The following is an 18460-nucleotide window of genomic DNA, read 5'->3' on the forward strand; positions in this document are numbered from 1 at the left end:
TCCCCCTAGCTACCAATGACGCAAAATCTAGATGCAGATGCATTTGGACATAAACCAGGTTTTTCTAATTGAATTACACTTTGGATGCGTATAGATTTGTCCGAGAAATGTATCTAAACACAACATTTTCAAATTCTACCTTTCTGAATTGAGAATCAAGCTTCTTTATTTCACACTTTGTTGAGATATATCTCACTCCACACATTAGAGTATCTTCACTCAACCCAAATTCTCATACACAGTGCTGTTTGTGACAAAGTAAGCACAGCTTTGAGGTCATGATCACTCTGCAGGTGCTTGCAGTGTGAGAGTCCTGCCTCTGGATCATAGTGATCCATCTGGTCAAGATGCTCTCAATGATCTAATTATACCTGGATGGGCTGTTTTAATTCAAGTCATGCATGCTGATGTCATTATTTGTACCAGCACAATCATTGATGAATCGCTTAGATGACACTTTGTACCTTGAGGAATCCCAAGAGGATTTGAAATGTTCCCTACCAATTGGTCTTAAGTGTCTTGAAAGCATTGCTTCACTTGCTCTCATCCATCTCTTGCCTTTAGCTTATCCCAGATCAGGTCAGGATGTTCTGGGGGTTAATGGAGAATTACAAAAGGTATATGCCCTCCCATGTGTTTTGGGTCTTCTTCCTTGGAAATGGATGTGACACCAAAACCACTAAAATGAGGTGTCCAGGAGACATCTTGACCAGAGGCCAGAATCATCTCAACTGAATTATCTCTATGGATTGTAGAAGCACGTGCAGTACAAGGCTCTCTCTGGGTGAGGAAGTTCCTCGTCGTATTTCAGAGGAATTCAGTCACTGTACGCAAGAAGATCATTTTGAACGCTTGTGCCAGGTACCTCGTTCTTTTGGTCGTCTGCAACTCTGGTAAATCCATTGTTTTGCTTTTTGACTCAATTCTTTCTTTTCCGCAACCAAGTGGGGTAACAACATCAATAAGGGCAGATGACGTGACTAGCGATTGACACCTCATTGCATAGGAAATGAATGGAAAGAGAGCGATGTCACGTCCAGCGCTGTCCAAGTCGTGGCCTTAGAGCAAGAGACTAACCAATTCTTAACTCAGCCACTTTGTTCTCTACATTCAGTGACACCTTACATTTCGCTAAAAATCGACTCCCGCCATCTTACTTCAAAGCTCCTCTCAAAAGTCGGCAACTCTTTACGGCAGAGATTCATGAGACATGAACACAGGGTTTCAAGAGCAGCATAAATGTTTATTAGGGATGGGATTACGTTGCCACTACAATCAAAATACTCATGTAACAAGTCGATATAACAGACAGTATGGCGGAAAAGAAGTGAACCACGGTGGAGAAGCTCTCGTGAATAACAACGCCACAATTCTACTCTCTCCAGTGAAGACTACAGATGCCGTGGCGGCAGTAGTTGTGGAACAGTTAGGTCAGACTTATGTCTATGTGGGAAGAAAGTAAATATTGCCTTGACAGTTGCAGGGTTGAGAATAGTGTTATACTGCAGACCACACCAGGATGACTGACGAGTTTAGTGAACGACGTCTGTAATTACTGCAGTTTGAATGTTTCTGCTACTGACCCAGTAAGCATGGTGGGATCAGTTACTGGAGAAATAGAAATCAGATTGCTTAAACCTAAACAATTTCATGACTTCAAAAGGTACATTCGATCTGATTTATTCCACAATAGTTGCAGTTGTTAGTTTTTGCAAATAAATTAAAGATACAGCAGTGCAACTTTAGCAGACTCAGTCATGGTGAACAGTTCTTACTCAGCTACAATTAATCTTGACATAATACAGTGTTGTTCTAATTGTAGGGGTGCACCAAGAAATCGGTCCAGGTTAACTTAATTTTAGGTGATCGGCTGATACTTATATCTGAAACTGATCTCATCTACCTGTGCAAAGACGTGAAAACGAACCACTGTCACGTTTTGTTCTATAGTGAGACCGGACAGAGGTCACATCGGAACATGCGTGGTAAACAGTAATCACCAAGGTGTTGCCAACTTAAGTGATTTTGACGCTGTATTTTGCCAATTTTCAGACAAAAAAAATCAGAACAGTCAAAACTGGAATCAGGCTTTTTAAATATCGATTGATTGGCCAGAAATCTGCAATCGGTGCACCCCTACCTCATAGCGATGCATAGATTTCTGACTAAAACGAGAAACTGAGCCAATTTCTCTCAACTTTCATCAAAATCCGTTGAAGTCCTCGACATTTGCATAACTTTGTTGCTAAAAAAAAAAAAACACTCCTTCAAAAAATAGGTTATCCCATTTAAAAGGGAACACGCTGAAATACAGTGCCAGTCAGAACTTGACATCCACCCATCGTAGGTTTGAATATCTTCAACTTTAGTGTTTCAGCGATGCGTTTGAACCACTGTTTTTTCCAGAGTGAACTGATTATACAGCTTATGTCATCAGGAGATGTTTAAAACAAGAACTGGATAGTTCAGTTTAAATAAAATGTGAATGATGTGATTTTTTTTTCTTTCTAATCCACACTGCATCAAATTTACGGAGTTCAAGGAAAAAAAGCAACCGAACTACGGGTTAATATTTGTAATATTAATATAATATTAATATTTGCTTACGCAAATCATATATGCTACAGACCATGTGGATTAAAGAAAATCCGCGTTACATTCAAACTTGTGCACTTAATTGTTGTTTTTATAAACACAGTCATTTCAACAGATTGAGATAAAACAATAAAAGCTCTAAATTATTGTGGCATTTATGCGCCTGATGAGTAAGATGTAAACTTTTAATCAGGACAGTAGATCAAGAAAGAGAGAGAGAAAAAGAGAGGGACTAGTCTGATATAATAAAAGTGATCGAGGGGCTAAACAGGAATAAAACTAAAACATTCTAAAATGAATCAATGTTAGTATTCAAATAAAAACTAAATAAATCATAAAAATTACACAGAACAGAAAGTTTTCCTGTGGACTTTTTGGTGCTTCCTCTTGTCCTCTCAACTTCATTTCCCATAGTTTGGTTAATAATTTACAAACATACTACATTAAATTAGTTCCAGCTTCACAATTCACCTACTTTACCTCAAACTTGCTACCAGAGTTTTTTAAAAAAAAAAGAAAGAAAACTACAAGAAACCACCTTAAAATAAACCCAACATTCTGACTTCATCTTCTAGCTGGAAATGAGAGATGTTAGTGTCTTACCCAGAACCAGAACCAGAATCGGCCTGCTGTGTAGTCGCGTCACCTGCAGCATACCCTGTATCGGCACCCTGTGACGTCGTTGGAGAACCGTCCAGCCCGCTGGACGCTTTGTCAGAACGGAATACAAAAATCTGGAATTGTAAGTCTCAGCATTTTTTTTCTCTCTCTTTTTTTTTTTTTAAGAGGGAGATTAGTTACTCCAGAACTCTGCGTGTGCGAGTCTAGAAATTTGGCGGATTGGATGGGGTCGGGTCGGGTCAGGTCAGATAAGGTCGAGGGCGAGGTTCCGGATGACGCTGAACGCTCCGAGGTCAAAGCCACAGATGCTGAGTAAGCCCCTGTCCTCTGTGTCTGCGATGGCGTGGCCGATGGAGGTCAGGCCGCACATCACCAGCTTGGAATCTGTGCCTGATGCCTGTAGTTGAGGAGGAAGAGAAGAATGTTTAAAAAACACCCATCGTCTCTAGACTTGTGGTGGGCAAGGAGGGGTGGCCTTTTAAAATGAACAAAGGCCGCTGTTAGATGGAGTTCTGTGTGTTGTGAAATTAAAGACATAGTTCAGTTGGCTGTGATGCTCTGTTTATTAACATTCTGCATGAAATCAGTCTGACAACTTTTGCGGCCCGTATTCTCCTAGACACTAGGGGGCAGTGTAGGGCACCTATGGCGACAGTAACATGTTTAGAAGAGGTGGGGGGGGGGGGGGGGGGGGGGGAGAGACCACACAGCAAGACCACAGCTAAAAAAAAAAAAAAAAAGTAAGACCACAGCTAACAATTATTTTGGTAATCGATTATTCGATAAGTTATTCTAATCAATTAATCGGATAAAATTTTTTATACAATATTAGAAATACATTAAAAGATGCAGATAAACTAATAATGCTATTCTTTTTTGTACATAAGAAAATAAACATTGGATTGTGTAAAATGCAATAACAGGACTCCTTTGGTAAATGCTTCATTCGTTTGTAGCAAAAAATGCATCTAAAGCTGAAAAAAATAATTCTACCATCAACATGTGAAATGTTGAGTCGTTTCTTCTGGACAATACAATGTTATTTTCCCCCCATTAACAATTAATAATAACAAAAGGTGCTTGATAACAGATTAATTTTTTTTTTTTTTTTACAGAATTTGAACCAGGTAAAGTTAAAACTGCCACTTGAGTTCTGGGTTGGTTGGGTTTTTGTAAGACTATTTTATTACCAAACAACCTTTGACTTAGCAACTTTTTGAAAAAGATGCAGCAAAATAAGTCGCTTTAGGCCACGACAATCCCAAAAACACATCGCAACATCCTGGAGGGACAGATTATTCTGTTTACAGTGAATTTACTGTAAATCTAAAACCTGAGACAACATGTTGCTGATGCTAGCAGCAATGCATTCAAAAGTACCTTATTTGCACTGAAATGCTTCAGCTGACAGAGTCGGGAAGGGAAGAGCTGCAAGAAGATCAAAGTGTCTCACAGAGACAAACCTACATGTCTGTGTTTCTTCAGAGACTCCACTGGGCTGGCTGTAAACGTCCACAGCGGGTTGTTGGTCAGAATGATGAACATGTCCACAGACTTCCCATTTTCTGTGGCCCATGTGACTGGAAGGGTGCAGTCTGTGCTGCAGCTGGGGAACTGGAAGAGAAAAGTTCAACAGAAACATCTGTTTTCAGGCTAACCGTAACTCCAACAGGCAACAGTTGTGGGGTAAAAAAAAGAAAAAAGTCAGAGTGGGAAATTGGCAAGTTTTCAATTCAGACAGGAGAGTGGCGCTCAGTTACCACAAGTGACCTGCTGAGGGCAGCAAAGCGCCTTGGTTTCCGCTAATGTGTTGCAGTGCGAGTGCAATTTCTTTTATTTTTATCCTGCTTTTGCTTTTTTATTGGTTACATTTAAATGTTTTTGATCAAACAAACTTAAATGTCAGACAAAGATGTCCAGAATTAATACAAAATACAGTTTAAGATGATGCTTTAGATGAAGTGATTGTGCCTACGAGCAAATTGTTATATTTAACAAGCAAATATATCAAATAATCAATAAACAACAAAAACAAAAATAAATAATGAACATAGGATGTACAAAACAACATGATACCAAACAGTGTTTATTTTTTGACTAACAAAATATCCACAAATTATGCAATTGGGACACTGTAGCGGCAGATGGAAAAGAAAGGGAGAAATGTTTTAAAGGGAAGCAGGAAACAGAAGTAGAAGCCAGAAAGCAGCATAGAGATGAGCAGTGGACACACCAGAGGTCTGCTTCTAACACCTGCAGAAAGAGAGAAAACAGCTGTTCATCTTACCTTCACCAGCTCAGCAGTTACTTCTGCAAGCGACATATCTGCAGAAAGAGAGCACGGAACCACAGCGCCCTCAGAGAAGGACAGGACGTGCGTGTTCGCTTCTGTCCGGGTAAAAATCTGCAGCAAACAGACATAAAAAGCTGAAGAAACCAACCAATCTAACTCTGCCTCTCTTCAGTACATCTAAACAAAACTCTTCCGTTTGTTTTTGTGATGTCACTTTCCCCGACTAATAACCTCTTAGGGGGCCCTGTGGACCAACATGGCGCGGAAAGAATTTGCCAGGACTTCCCAGCATGCGCCAACAGGGCCCAGTCGGCAGACGCAGCTGTTCCTTCTGCTACAGCGTAAAGTCTCCCTCACTCTGCTCAGGGCTCACCATGGTTATGGCTGCAGCTGCAACCGCCGTGCTGATCGTCGTTCCCGGGACGATGCTGGTCAGCGACGTGCCCACGTCTACGGCCACGACGAAGCGCTTCCCGACGGGCTCCACGTTCTGAGCAACGGAAACGAGAGTGGCCATGTTCTTAGTAAGACGCCGATGGCTGACGAGGAACTCTGAGACCCAGAAAACTCACCAGAAAGCTTGTGTAAAAAGCCCAGTCCATGGCTTTGAGGATGCTACCGTCCGCCTCCCACTTTGTTTTCCCCTGGAAGCCTTGACCTCGTTTATAGTTTTCCGAAGCCAAAAGGATGCTGAAAGGGTGGATGTTGGCCTGGAGGGTTGAAAATGGAAACGTTTTCACCTGCAGCACAGAAAATTGGTGACGCCGTTGGAGGATGTTTACGGCAGTACCTTCTTTAGCGACGACTCGTTCTGAAGTCTCTCGCAGATGGTTTGGGTCTCCGCGCTCCGTGGCTCAAGAAGTCTGTTGGACGTCATCTTTCCCAGGATTTTAAGAATGGACTGCAGAGATATCTCCTTCAGCAGGGCACTCCACACCTTCAGAAAAAAGAAAAAAAGTTTACACTTAGCAAATTTCTGGTTTCTTTACTTTAAAGAAACTGGTATTTACCATATCTGTTTAAGCGGTAAATGGAACTTATTTAGGTTTATTTGATATCATCACTTTAATAAATAAATGGTTAATGTCATTTTCTTATCAACAGCCCTGACCAGCCACTAGTGAGATAGAAGCCAAGAAATTCGACCTTTCGTCTGGTCAGTGAACGCACCATATCCAAGCACTAACAGAATTGTCGGTGTGGAAGCCATTTCTGCAAGAACAACACTCAAAGTTGGCCGATTTCAGCATCAGTGTTAGCTTGAATCCTGGCTGTTTTGGTACTTCACTGTTTCATTCTTTCAAAGTTTTTGGGTTTTCATAAAGTATTTCTGCAAGTTAGGAACCCGATCCAGGAAACCTGTTGGTCTTCTGGGGTCATCGTTAAACATCATTTGAAATCTAGATATTTAAACAGTATTAGCTCTCAAATACATTCATAACAGTGATTAGTCAAGTGATAGTGAACTTCTACTGGGGGCTCAAAGCCATTTTTGGGGTTGCGGATGGGTACAGTTATGACATTTTAAGATGTTTGTGCTTTGAGGTACAACTTACGGCCATCACAAACCCCCAGGATTACAGCTCCTTACCCAATATTGAGATTCATGCACTGAAGTTTTTGCTGTATCTCAGGGCTCCACTCCAAAGACAAGTGAAAAGGGAAATCCACATCAGCGGATGTGGATTTCCGCCAATGTGGATTTCATTCAGACTCTTCATTCAAACTCTATTCCAGCTTACTAAGTCCGTTGCACCGTATCGGCTATAAAACAGCTTCATTGTTAGAAAACCTGTAGATTGTAAAATCTCTGTTCCATCTCCCAACAGAGATGTAACAAATTTCTAAAATGCAGACGTGGCCTCACGGATGAAAGTGTCAAAGAAAAGCAGCGTACCTGTTTTGACCTCAGGTGGTCTGTAAGCAGCTGCTCCCTCTCCAGCTTGTGCTCCTCTATTAAACCGCTGACCTCCACTTCGTCACAGCTGCGCTTGACCTTTTCCAACACTTCCAGATAGGAGAGCACTTTGGCCACTTCCTCCGATTTCTCTTTGTCCGCGTAAGCCGCCTGGACCTCCTTCCACCCTTTTGTTACATATTTGCTGATCAAGGCAACAGCTGGAAACACAAAGAGTCGGTCGCCACCGTTTAACGGTCAAAACGTGGAACCCTGCAAGCGGAGACGTCTGGCGTTTCTCGCTCGTCTCTTATTCTTGTGCAATAATGGAATTTCACTTTAAAAACACGAGAGTTTAATGGAAGAAAAAAGCAGCTCATTGTTTTCAAGCTCTTAATACTATAATGTGTTTCGGCAAACAATTAATCGGCCATGTAAAACAGCTGATGCAAAAATGGTTCAGATATGCTTCTTTTTTCAAATTTAGCTTATTGTTCGAGTTAAAGAAAAATGGTCGAGCCTCTTGACACAAAAGGAAACTTGTATCGATTTATTGATAAAACCAATCAACTTTACATTATCTCCATTGATAACTTGCATCCCTATTTCTAAATGATCCCCTTTGAGAGATGTGCAATATTGCCCTTAGATGAGCACAGAGAGACACTAAGTGGTGATGGAGCACAAGCTCTTTTCATTTGCAATAAAATGCCTTTCTGATTTTTTTTGTTTGTTTTTTTACCAGTAGCTGCGTTTACATTGCAGATGTGTGCAAATCTTTGTCAATATTCTGCTAATGTAAAATAAATAAATAAAAATAAAAAAAAATTTTGTAAATGCGTTTTTACATTAAGAAGTTAAATTAAAATCACACATAAATAAGTTTGTTCGCTACAATAAGCGATTAATAATCAAGGCACCGATGGAAGAAAGCAGTTACATGAACGTATGTATGCTTGTAGTTTCTGCCAGCAGTAACATCTGGATGTTGATCATGTGGTTTGTGTGATGTGAAATAAAGTGTTTCTCATTGCAAGTTTTGCGAAACTCGCAAATCTTCATACGGCTGAGAAACCTAGTGCAAAAACTTTATCTGTAAAAATGAAAACACGCCAATGTCATGTTTTCGAAATGATTTTAGTCAATTCAATTTGCACAATTTTATGGTTAATGGAGATGCAGCTGGTGTCATGTGTGACTTGTAATAAATCTCACATCTCGCAGGCAGAAGTTCCAAACGCCACACAGGGTGCCTTTTTCTTTTCTTTTTTTAAAAATTTGAACGCCTTCGCTCCCAAAATGTCCGCCCCTCACTCACCCTTTGTGGCCGGTTTGGTGTGGGAGAGCCTGAGCAGGTCCTGGTGCGACCAGCCCTCTCTCTGTTTACACCTGGTCACCGCCGCAGCCAGATTCAGGGCGTCCTGCTCGTTGTACCAGTCGGACACGGCCTTCCTCAGGGCGCGCCCCCACATCCCGCATTTCATGCCCTCTTTCAGCTCCTTCTTGTACTGGACGAAGGAGAACAAGTGGGCCGGGTCCCGGCAGACCTCCCTCAGGGCTTTGAAAGCCGCCTGCCTCGTCTTCAGCTCCGAATGCTGCGAGCACAAGGCCAGGGCGAAGAGGGCCGGTCCCGGACTGACGGCGCGGCCGCCCTGGGCGAACCGCTTCGCCTCCTCCACCACCTCTGCGCCTCTCCCCTCCTGCAGCAGCGACAGCAGGGCTCCGGCGGTCTCTGTGGAGACGCGGCCCTGCTCTCTGGCGGTGTAGATGTCTCCCTCAGAGCCGTAGCAGAGGAAGCGGCACAGTCTGGTCTTGTCGCTGATTTCCCATGAGCCCTCGGCGCCTGTCGAGTTCAGGGCGTGGTTGCTGGTAGCGTTTTCTGATGGCTCCATTGCTGTGTTGGAGAAGGCCTGGGTCAGAGAAGGGTACAATAAAAACGATCCACACGACGTCTGGTGAAATAACAGGTCAGCGTCTCTGTTTTGGTTTGTGGGCATCGCATACTTTTACATTCGGATATGTTGCTTATTTTTTAAAGTTCTACTTTTTAATAAGTACCACGTACCAGAGCCGACCAAAGAAGGAATTATGCGAGTTAAGCAGCTGCTTAGGACCCCCGCACCACCAGGGGGTCCCCAAGAGCATGATAAATTCTCTTCTTTTTTTTTTTAATGCTTCGGTGATTTTTCTTTTTTTTAAGGAAATAACTCTGAATCCAAAAGAAAACGAGGGGATTAAAATACTGCAACAATACAAACTAAATCCTATTACACATTGAAAAAATATTTCTAGATTGTTTTTATAGCTGTTACACAAATAATAGATTAATCTCCCTGCTGCCACTGTTAGGGAAATGAGACGCATCAAACTTGCTAACTTGTTTACTATAAATTTCACCAGTTGATGTTACTTTCAAGTGATTAAAATAATGTGGCCCATTTAAATACCAATATACTATTTTTTTTTTTTAGTTTGCTAATCTTGCACGGTTAAAATCAACAGCCAAAACAACACCAGTATGATGCTAATGATATTAAGTAAGTCACACACATAGAGTTGCTTAGGAATTTCAAAGCATAGCTGGTGTTGACATGTTGATAAGAAGCCAGCCCCCCCCCAACTGAAAATCTACTTAGACCCCCAGAAAGGCGGCCCTGCCACATACATTGGATGTGCCATTCGGTGCATAATTTTCTTTTTTGCCAATACCAGTTTCTGATTTTTCTACTAAGGTCTATTTCTCCAACCCATAAGAGAAAAACAAATGTGCTTTGGTGACTTTTTTTTTTTTTTTTTTTTTTAGAGGAAATAACTCAGAAAATAAAGCAATTAAAATATTGCAATAATATGTGCATAAAACATTTGTCTGTAACCTTTATGTGGCTTTTATTAAAACTTTTTTTTAAAAATAGTCCATGCTGTTGGTTGATGTGTAGAACCAAAAATAACTGCAGATTTTTTTTTTAAGGAATTGATGAGTAGCAATAACATGTAACATGTAATTTTACGCAGGTGAAATAACTGGTGCATCTCCACCAATCACACGTGGAAATATTCATTTACTCTCTCGTTGCATGTGTGCATCCGGGAGGTTAGAGAGGCAGAGGTCAGACCCAGCAGATTCGTGCAGGTCAGCGCTGACTTTTACATACTAGCATCGTTTCCTCGCTGCCTCCGTGCCCTGACGGAAATAGATTAAAGCCGATTAGAAGACATGGTGATGCACAGCGAGGAGCCGCTCCGACCCACAACACTGGAGATGCGTGAAGGCTTCGCCGTTCCGAAGTTGTCAACTTCAGAGATCCCACCCTGCTAACTAGCATATGAATCTATGCTAAGCTAACACTCCCAGTTCCAGCTTTAGTAACTTGACTAGTTAACCAGGCAGCAGAGAACCGAAAGCGTTGCTCTGCTGGTTTTGTAGGTTCAGATGTAAAAAAAATATATATATATACACATCTATACTAATAATTATAAGCTCGTAAATGTACGAAACTGCTTTTTATGGTAGTTACGTCGCGATACATATCCCCACCTACTCATAAAAGCGTAGCAAAACAGCCGAGCGCGTTTAGCCGCGGTCTCCTTTAGCCCAAACTATCGGATAAATCTGAGCACTTTTTTCATCCACCTGGACTCCGGAGAGCGGAGCCAGCAGGAGGCTGGTCGCCTTCCAACGGCACCGGCGAGTTAACGGCTGACATATGACGCTGGTATTAAAAAATAATAATTAGGGACAAATTCTGAATAAATACTTACAGCGAGATATTTGCACAGTGCGAAAGTTTAGATGCAGCCTGATGGAGCGAGGCCTCTCCTCCGGTTGGCAGTGACGTAATCGGAGGGGAAAGAGGGTGGGGCGCAGTGGATGCTGGGATACTGTCACACACCACACTGCACACCATGGTATCTCTCGCTCTGCCTCTCACTTTCTTTCTCTCTCCCACACGCATAACTTCATACTTCTGCCTATATTAGGACTTTGTATTGACTTCCACTCATTTTAGTCGCCACATTTATGCCCAACCCAAACAGTAACCCTAACCATTACAAATAAATTCATAACAATACCTTTAGCAAAAACATAAATAACACCATATCTCTACATATAGCCAATAAACGCTAAAAAAAAAAAAAAAATCCTGGCCAAAGCCTTCCTACGGAATTCCGCTTGATTCTCATCTCCCTACAGTTCTCCGTCTGAACGTTCTCCCATTGAGCTTGATTTATCCAGCTGAATTACAACCACTCAGCAACCAGAAAGAGGAGATCAACAATGACTTCATTGGAACAATGACATTGGTTTCTGACCTGCAAACTAATGGCAGCGGAATTGAACGTAGCCCTTCAGTATGTGTTGGCCACGCCTCCAAATATTGAATTAACATTAACTTGTTCAACCCGAAACCTTTCTCTTCTCGGTTGTTTACATCTCAGGTAATTTCTGGTAAGCTTTATAGCGTCGAACTGGCGCATTACATATATCACGATTAAACATTAGTGATTGGGTAACATTTTAAACACAGTCCATGCCTCCAGCAAGCAATCGTTTCTCAAGAGCCCAGAAACCAGACCTTCTTTTATGAAACCAAGCATAAAACAAGTGGCTAGTTTTTACTAGGCTACCTATAAAACCCAAGTGTAACCTAAAAGTGTCTGTAAACAACATTTTCTATAATCTTCCCACACATTCTCAATTGGATTCAGATGTGGACTTTGACCAGGACAACACATGGATATACTTTGATCTAATCATTGTGTTCCAGTTCCGGCAGCATGTTTAAGGTCATCGTCCTGCTGGAAGGTGAGCCTCTGCTCCTGTTTGACATCTTTTCCAGCTTCTTACAGGCGAAATAGATTAAAAAAAATCATCTGTAAAAAGGTCTGTTTTATATCTCATTTACAATAATTCATGATGTTGATTTATAAAAGGATCAATTAAAGTTGATTTGTCTGGGTACCTCAGATTTGGCCTGGTAGGACTGAAAAAGTCATTCTGTATGTAAACTTTTAGTTTTAAAGACAATAAATTAATCTCTGACATATTATTTCTCTCATCAAACTTTAAAACGTGAAGTCATTGTTTTAATATCAACATGAGTAATAAAACAAGTTATGGAATCAGGTTGTACATTTTCCAAAAAAAGTAAAGGCAACAAGAAAAAAAAATATACTGAAACTGAAAGAAAGAAATGTCAATAATGTGAAATTTTTAATATATATACAAAAGTTGATACAGACAAATGTACTCTGAACGTAAGTATGGTTAACCTCCACTGCACTACTGCGCTCCGGCCACTGGGTGGCAGTAGCGCACCAGATGCAGCATGAAGGATGCACTTTTGTTACCTCCACGCAGCTGGCGCTGTAAAATAAAATAAAAAAATCACGTGATTTATCATGAAATAATCCATGTGCTACATGATGCCTACATGACTGGATGATTTCACATTTTCACAAATACTGTTTTAGTCCAAACTTACAAAATACATTTCATTACAAGTCACTTGTGCAGACAAATAAAAAAAAAACATATTTACATTCAAAGCTGTCCCTGCCAGAAGCTGCACAGTAAAAGCAAGAGCTTTAGCTCGTTTTCATGTCATTTTCACAGCTCTCTGTCTCTCTCTCTTTTGTCTAACAGAAATCTGCTGTGAAGCTTTGTGGGATGAGGAAGTGCCTGTGCAGCACTTTGACCCGCAGCCCTTCATCAGTCTGTCTGGGCAACACTTCAGACTCTCGGCAGCACACACTGAGTCAGTCCTTGCTCACCAGGAGCAGAGGGTTCACTTTGAAATCCTCCACAGGGCTCTTTATTCTCACCGCCGTGCGTTTCTTCTTAAGACCTCTCTGTTTCGAAAGGGAGTTAATGAAGAGTTTGTACGGCTCGGTTTCGGTAAAGCGTGGGAAGGAGCAGTTCTCCATCAGGGTGAAGATTTTCCTCTCTGCCACGGCGAAGCAGGACGACCCCGGCTCTTCCAGACTCTGTCTGATCGTTTCTCTTGTGTAGGAATCCAGATTCACCTGCAGAAACAGAACATCGGTTACATGAAGCTACAGAAACTGCAAATGTTGTCTCACTTTTTTACCAAACAGTATTTTATGAGCGTTTAATGTGACAGACCAACACAAAGTTTCCAACACAATTTCGTTTGATTCTCATCTCCTTTCAGTGGAGTTTCTCCCACCGAGTTGAATTTCCCTGGTAGAATTTCAACCGATCAGCTAACAGAAGAATTTCCAATAAGCTCCATAGTGTCAGTCGGATTATTTTAGGCCCAATCTACATGGTATGAGTACACTTTAAGAGTGACATTTCATTAGGGGATTCTTTATTTAATTTTTTTACTCTTTCAATAAGTAATTACCCCTTTACTTTCATCCATCTAAATACAATCCAGTGCAACCAATGTCTTCAGAGATCACTAATTAGCATAGTTTAACCTCCCGATGTTCTATGAAGGCCTCAGAGGTTTGTTAGAGAACATCAGTGACGACGTAAAGGCCCATTACGTTGCCGTTACTAATGTGAAAGTTTAAAGCAGGGTCACGTTCTCTAAACAGTATCCCATGCTCTGTTCAATCCACCAACTCAGAATGGAATGAGGACAGCGCAACATCAAACCTACTAAGACATGGCCGTCCAATGAAACGGTAAAGCCAGTCAAGGAAAAACATTAATCAGAGAAGCAGCAACTCTGAAGGATCTGCAGAGATCCACAGGCTCAGCTTACCAAAAGCAAAGTAGGAAATACATGGAAGAAATAGAAGAAGGTTAAAAGAAAACAAAATTGGAAATGAAACCTTTTAAAGGCTGGAAAGTCCCCAAAAGTTGGTTGATATCCAAAGCTGTTTGAGAGCCAATAAGACCAGCGATTTTAAATCCAGCTAAAGGTGATCCTGCAAAGTACCGACCCACACACCGACATGCCACAGTCCTCGGAATTTTATTTGAAAAAGAAAGAAATCCAAAATTATGAATCATTTTAGCCACGATTGACCCAGTAAACAATGTTGATCTTTGTTGTACCTTTACCTACCCAAATCTTAAAAGTTTATTGGTATAAGTGCTTTTGTATGACGCTGTACATTTGGTTGCACGAGTCCACATCAGATGAACTATCCTCACCTGTTTGGGGGATCCCTCCCTGATGAACTCTTCATAAATACTCGCCGCTATCTGCGTCCGCTCCTCCAGACTGTCAAACGACCGATACTCCCTGCAGGCGAGCCAGAATTCCAGGTTTTCCTCACAGAACTCCAACTTCAGGAAATCCCGAAACGCACTTCGCCCGCCTTTTTACAGAAAAGAACAGAGCTGCATTATGAAGACGGCAGTAGCCAACCATGACATTGGTTCTGAACTGCCTGAAAGCAGAAGGAAATTACTTTTCTGGGAAAGGACCGTCTTCAGAGACTCTCCCAACGGGTTTGCTTCGTACGTTTCCTGTCTGCAAAGGAGAGAAAGAGGGGTTTATTTTGATCGTGTGGCCATTTTACAGAAAAGCAGCATTATGCAATATTAGCAAAAAAAGAAAATAAAGGCAAAACAACAGCAGATCTGCATCAATGGTAATCGATTCATGGAAATCTCAATGTAATATCTCCAAATCAGAGTTGTCCAAGGTGACTAATACAAATTACAAAACATTTACCAAATAATTGAAATCTTGAAATAGAACATTTTAGGTACAACATAATAGTAAAAAAGAACACAAACATTCAGTGACGTTTTACTCAAAAGCAGACTTGCACACATTTTTGAATAAAGAGTGACTCATAAGCAGTTCTTACTGCTCGTCTTACGATTTTTAACCCCAAAGTGTTTATTTGCCATATTTGTTGTGAGTAAAATGAAAAAAGACTGTGGCCCCTTCAGTTTGAAAATGCCAAAAAAGTTTTGTGTCCTCATGTGGCTCTTTAAAGCTTTATGACAAGTGATAAAACTAATGTTTTAAAGTAAAGTTCTGTTTTAAAAATGCATTTTAGTAGTTTTTTTCATGGACTTTGCATTAAAAACAGAATGACACAAAAAGTCACAGTTATACGTTTTAGATGTATTTTTCTTGTAAAAGTGGAAACTAAATGCTTTCTTTTTGTTTACATAGTTACAAGAACATGGCATAGAAGAAAATCGATCTACCGGCGTTCTCGTTCTGCAAAGAAAGGTCTTCAAGTTTGAATTTGTTTTAAAATCTGAAAGTAGAAATAAGATTGTTTCTTTTCTATTTTAGTAAATACTTACTATTTACTAAATTTCAAACAGTAAATATTGTCTACAAATCAGAATTGCCTTTTCTCCAAACCTTATTTTAACATTTGCAGCTGTAAACAAGTTTTACTTTAGCTGGACTGGGGACAAAAATAACAATGTGGGCTGTCAAGGTTACAGAGCCTAGACTTAAACCACGCAGGAGCACGAACGCACAATAATCAGCCTTAAAGAACTCCAGATAAAATGAACTTACATTTTCACTGTGTCCTTCACGGCTGTTTGGAACTTCTTAAGGAATCCATACATGGTTGAACTGAATCACCTCAGAAGTGAATGATTCTCAGCGTGTGCATGATGTGGCTCAGTCCTCTGAAGAATCACTCCAACATCCAGTCAGATCTTGGATCTTTATCGCTCTCCGCTTTCAGTCTGCTGACTGGGTAACTAGACCCAGAGCATCGTGCAAACGCACGTCTTGTTAGATTATTGGATACAGCATGATATCCCTTTGTTATCTGCCTCAAAGGAGCCACATGAATGCATGGAACTTAGCATCTGCTCTTCCTTGTGGTTTAATTTTAGAACACACCTTGTCACACACCCACCACGCTCCTCATTCTTACAAGCTTAAACTGATTGATAGTCATCTGTGGCAATGGACTTACCTTTCAGGTCTGGGCTATTTTTAGTGTCAGGTTACTTTTTTTTTCTCTCAAAATTCCACCAGTCTCTTTTGGGGTATTTTTGTTGTTGTTGTTTTTCTTATGTCGAACGATTTCAGAGAATTGAATTTTCGTTGCTTCAGACATCCACTCGCCATCACGCAAGACTGGGCATTTTGCATTCACATTTTGTGCTGGCGGTGGATCGTAGCCAGGTTCTAAATAGACATTCAAAGTGTTCGAGGCCGTTAGCTCGTGTGGAAATGTGACTCTTGTGTGATTTTCTATTCGTCATTCAAACCACCGCGGCCGAGACAAAAAGGCAGGATTCTGAGTGCCATTTTGATGCTTATGAGGCAGGATAGTTGAAATCATTTTCATTTTGCTCCATATCAATATCAAGAATGTCTTCAAAGGGCCAGTTGTGTTTGAAGGCATTAATAAATCTGCCTGCTAAACTGATAAAGTGTTACAGCTGTCTCTGTATTGGATGAGTACTTCTTAAAATTATGTAATGCTTAACATCTTTACATATTAATTTAATTTGGCACTATATGTAAAAAATAAAAACCAGTTTGATTTGATTTATAAAATAACTGCCGTTTTGAAGCAATGCAAATTCCAGTCATACTGTCATTTCATAGCATAATCAAGTAACTATTTTCCATCCATCCATCCATCCATCCATCCATCCATCCATCTTCCGCTTATCCAGGGCCGACCCTGGTCATGGGGGTAGCAGCTTCAGAAGGGAGGCCCAGACTTCCCTCTCTCTCCCCAGCCACTTGTTCCAGCTCCTCCAGTGGAATCCCGAGGCGTTCCCAGGCCAGCCGAGAAACATAGTCCCTCCAGCGTGTCCTGGGTCTTCCCCGGGGCCTCCTCCCGGTGGGACGTGCCCGGAACACCTCACCAGGGAAGCGTCCAGGAGGCATCCTGACCAAATGCCAAGTCACCTCAACTGACTCCTCTCGATGTGAAGGAGCAGCGGCTCTACTCTGAGTCCCTCCCGGATGACTGAGCTTCTCACCCTATCTCTAAGGGAGAGCCCAGCCACCCTATGGAGAAACCCCATTTCGGCCGCTTGTATCCGCGATCTCGTTCTTTCGGTCATTTACCAAAGGAGTAACTATTTTACTTCTGGTTTTTATAAAAGTGCTGCATATATCTAATGACTTTAAAAAATACTTTACTTCATAATTTAACACATTGAAATTGAGTTTCTGTTTCTTTAAGAAGCTCCTGTTCTGTCTGAAACTCCGCCTTCAGGAAGTCATCACAACATAGCTCCTCTATTAACCCTTCAAAAATATTTTAGCCAGCATTTTAATGAGAAGTAGCCCCTACAAGGAGCTCAGTAGATGAACAGCTCCACCGGGTGTTTGCTAATGTTGGCTAGTCTGAAGGAGCTGAGTGGGGGAGTCTCTCTGTGAAGTGCTTGGAAACTGCAGCTCTGAGGAGGAGCTGTGTCTAGAAGGTGGGGCTAGGTTCACTCAGGTGTTTTGCACATCTGATTGGTTGTCATGGGAGATTAAAGGATTTCTCAAACCTGCATGAAAGAATTACAGCAACACTCCAGGCAACACTCCCTCACCAATAGGTATTTGATGAGGGAATAACATGATAATATAATATAAAGCTCAAAAATGTCAATTTTGTCTGTTTAAAGCGAGCGTGTGAGAAATATCTGCTCATGTTTCACAGTTACAGGCATGTATAAAATACCTCGAATCTCCCAAAATATCTCAATATTCCTTTGTCCCTAATGACGGAAATGAAAACTCATTTACTTTATAAATTCAGTGAAATAGCATGAAATATTTCAAGCATGTCAAGTCACATCAAAAATGTCTTCATTTTGTCCAACAACCACCAACGTAAACATGGAGAAGAAACTCTTCCACTGTCCAGCATATGATTCCACAGATCCTGTGAGTTTGTGGTGTCAGGAAATCCTTGTGAGCCGAAGACGTTTGACATTAAAACGATGTGTTTATTAAACTTCATACTTACCCAGGAAGCACCAGTCTGGATGGCAAAGAAGTGAAAACAAACGGATCAGTCGCCGGATCATTTCATGTCATCGATGCGAAGTGATCTAGATGCGTAGCGCTAACTCCGCATGACAGCAGTATTCATTGGTCATTCACAACTTTTTCCTTGCAGACTGCAGTTTGTTG

The 18460-nt window shown here is 41.2% G+C and overlaps 2 protein-coding genes across 3 annotated transcripts; both read right to left on the bottom strand.

The window, feature by feature from the left end:
- Positions 1-1222: 1222 nt before the first annotated feature.
- Positions 1223-11305, bottom strand: ro60 (Ro60, Y RNA binding protein). 2 transcript variants are annotated; one of them, XM_028019497.1, is made up of 9 exons: positions 11166-11305; positions 8725-9316; positions 7407-7627; positions 6300-6446; positions 6082-6219; positions 5883-5999; positions 5504-5620; positions 4684-4830; positions 1223-3613 (listed from the first exon to the last, which is right to left on the bottom strand). In XM_028019497.1, the coding sequence occupies exons 2-9, from the start codon at positions 9296-9298 to the stop codon at positions 3461-3463; spliced, it is 1614 nt and encodes a 537-aa protein (XP_027875298.1). In that variant the 5' UTR covers positions 9299-9316; positions 11166-11305; the 3' UTR covers positions 1223-3460. The 2 variants fall into 2 exon arrangements, with proteins under 2 accessions (XP_027875298.1, XP_027875299.1); XM_028019498.1 differs by having other exon boundaries at positions 8725-9300; positions 11166-11259.
- A 1291-nt stretch (positions 11306-12596) lies between these two features.
- Positions 12597-16211, bottom strand: LOC114145882 (regulator of G-protein signaling 2-like). Its single transcript, XM_028019534.1, has 4 exons — positions 15875-16211; positions 14796-14857; positions 14536-14702; positions 12597-13430 (listed from the first exon to the last, which is right to left on the bottom strand). Exons 1-4 carry the CDS (start codon positions 15925-15927, stop codon positions 13164-13166), a joined length of 549 nt encoding a protein of 182 aa, XP_027875335.1. The 5' UTR covers positions 15928-16211; the 3' UTR covers positions 12597-13163.
- Positions 16212-18460: the final 2249 nt, after the last annotated feature.

The sequence above is a fragment of the Xiphophorus couchianus genome, chromosome 6 (assembly GCF_001444195.1).
Source record: "Xiphophorus couchianus chromosome 6, X_couchianus-1.0, whole genome shotgun sequence".
In the NCBI taxonomy this organism is placed as follows: Eukaryota; Metazoa; Chordata; class Actinopteri; order Cyprinodontiformes; family Poeciliidae; genus Xiphophorus; species Xiphophorus couchianus.

What these genes read in the sequence shown, in the direction of transcription:
- LOC114145882 (XM_028019534.1), bottom strand. Translation starts at nt 15,927, where the DNA reads ATGTATGGATTCCTTAAGAAGTTCCAAACAGCCGTGAAGGACACAGTG. An exon ending in GTGAAGGACACAGTGAAAAT is followed by an intron (nt 14,858 to 15,874) that starts GTAAGTTCATTT and finishes TCTCCTTTGCAG; the next exon opens with ACAGGAAACGTACGAAGCAA. An exon ending in GACGGTCCTTTCCCAGAAAA is followed by an intron (nt 14,703 to 14,795) that starts GTAATTTCCTTC and finishes TTCTGTAAAAAG; the next exon opens with GCGGGCGAAGTGCGTTTCGG.
- ro60 (XM_028019497.1), bottom strand. Translation starts at nt 9,298, where the DNA reads ATGGAGCCATCAGAAAACGCTACCAGCAACCACGCCCTGAACTCGACA. An exon ending in CACCAAACCGGCCACAAAGG is followed by an intron (nt 7,628 to 8,724) that starts GTGAGTGAGGGG and finishes TTGTGTTTCCAG; the next exon opens with CTGTTGCCTTGATCAGCAAA. An exon ending in ACGAGTCGTCGCTAAAGAAG is followed by an intron (nt 6,220 to 6,299) that starts GTACTGCCGTAA and finishes TCAACCCTCCAG; the next exon opens with GCCAACATCCACCCTTTCAG.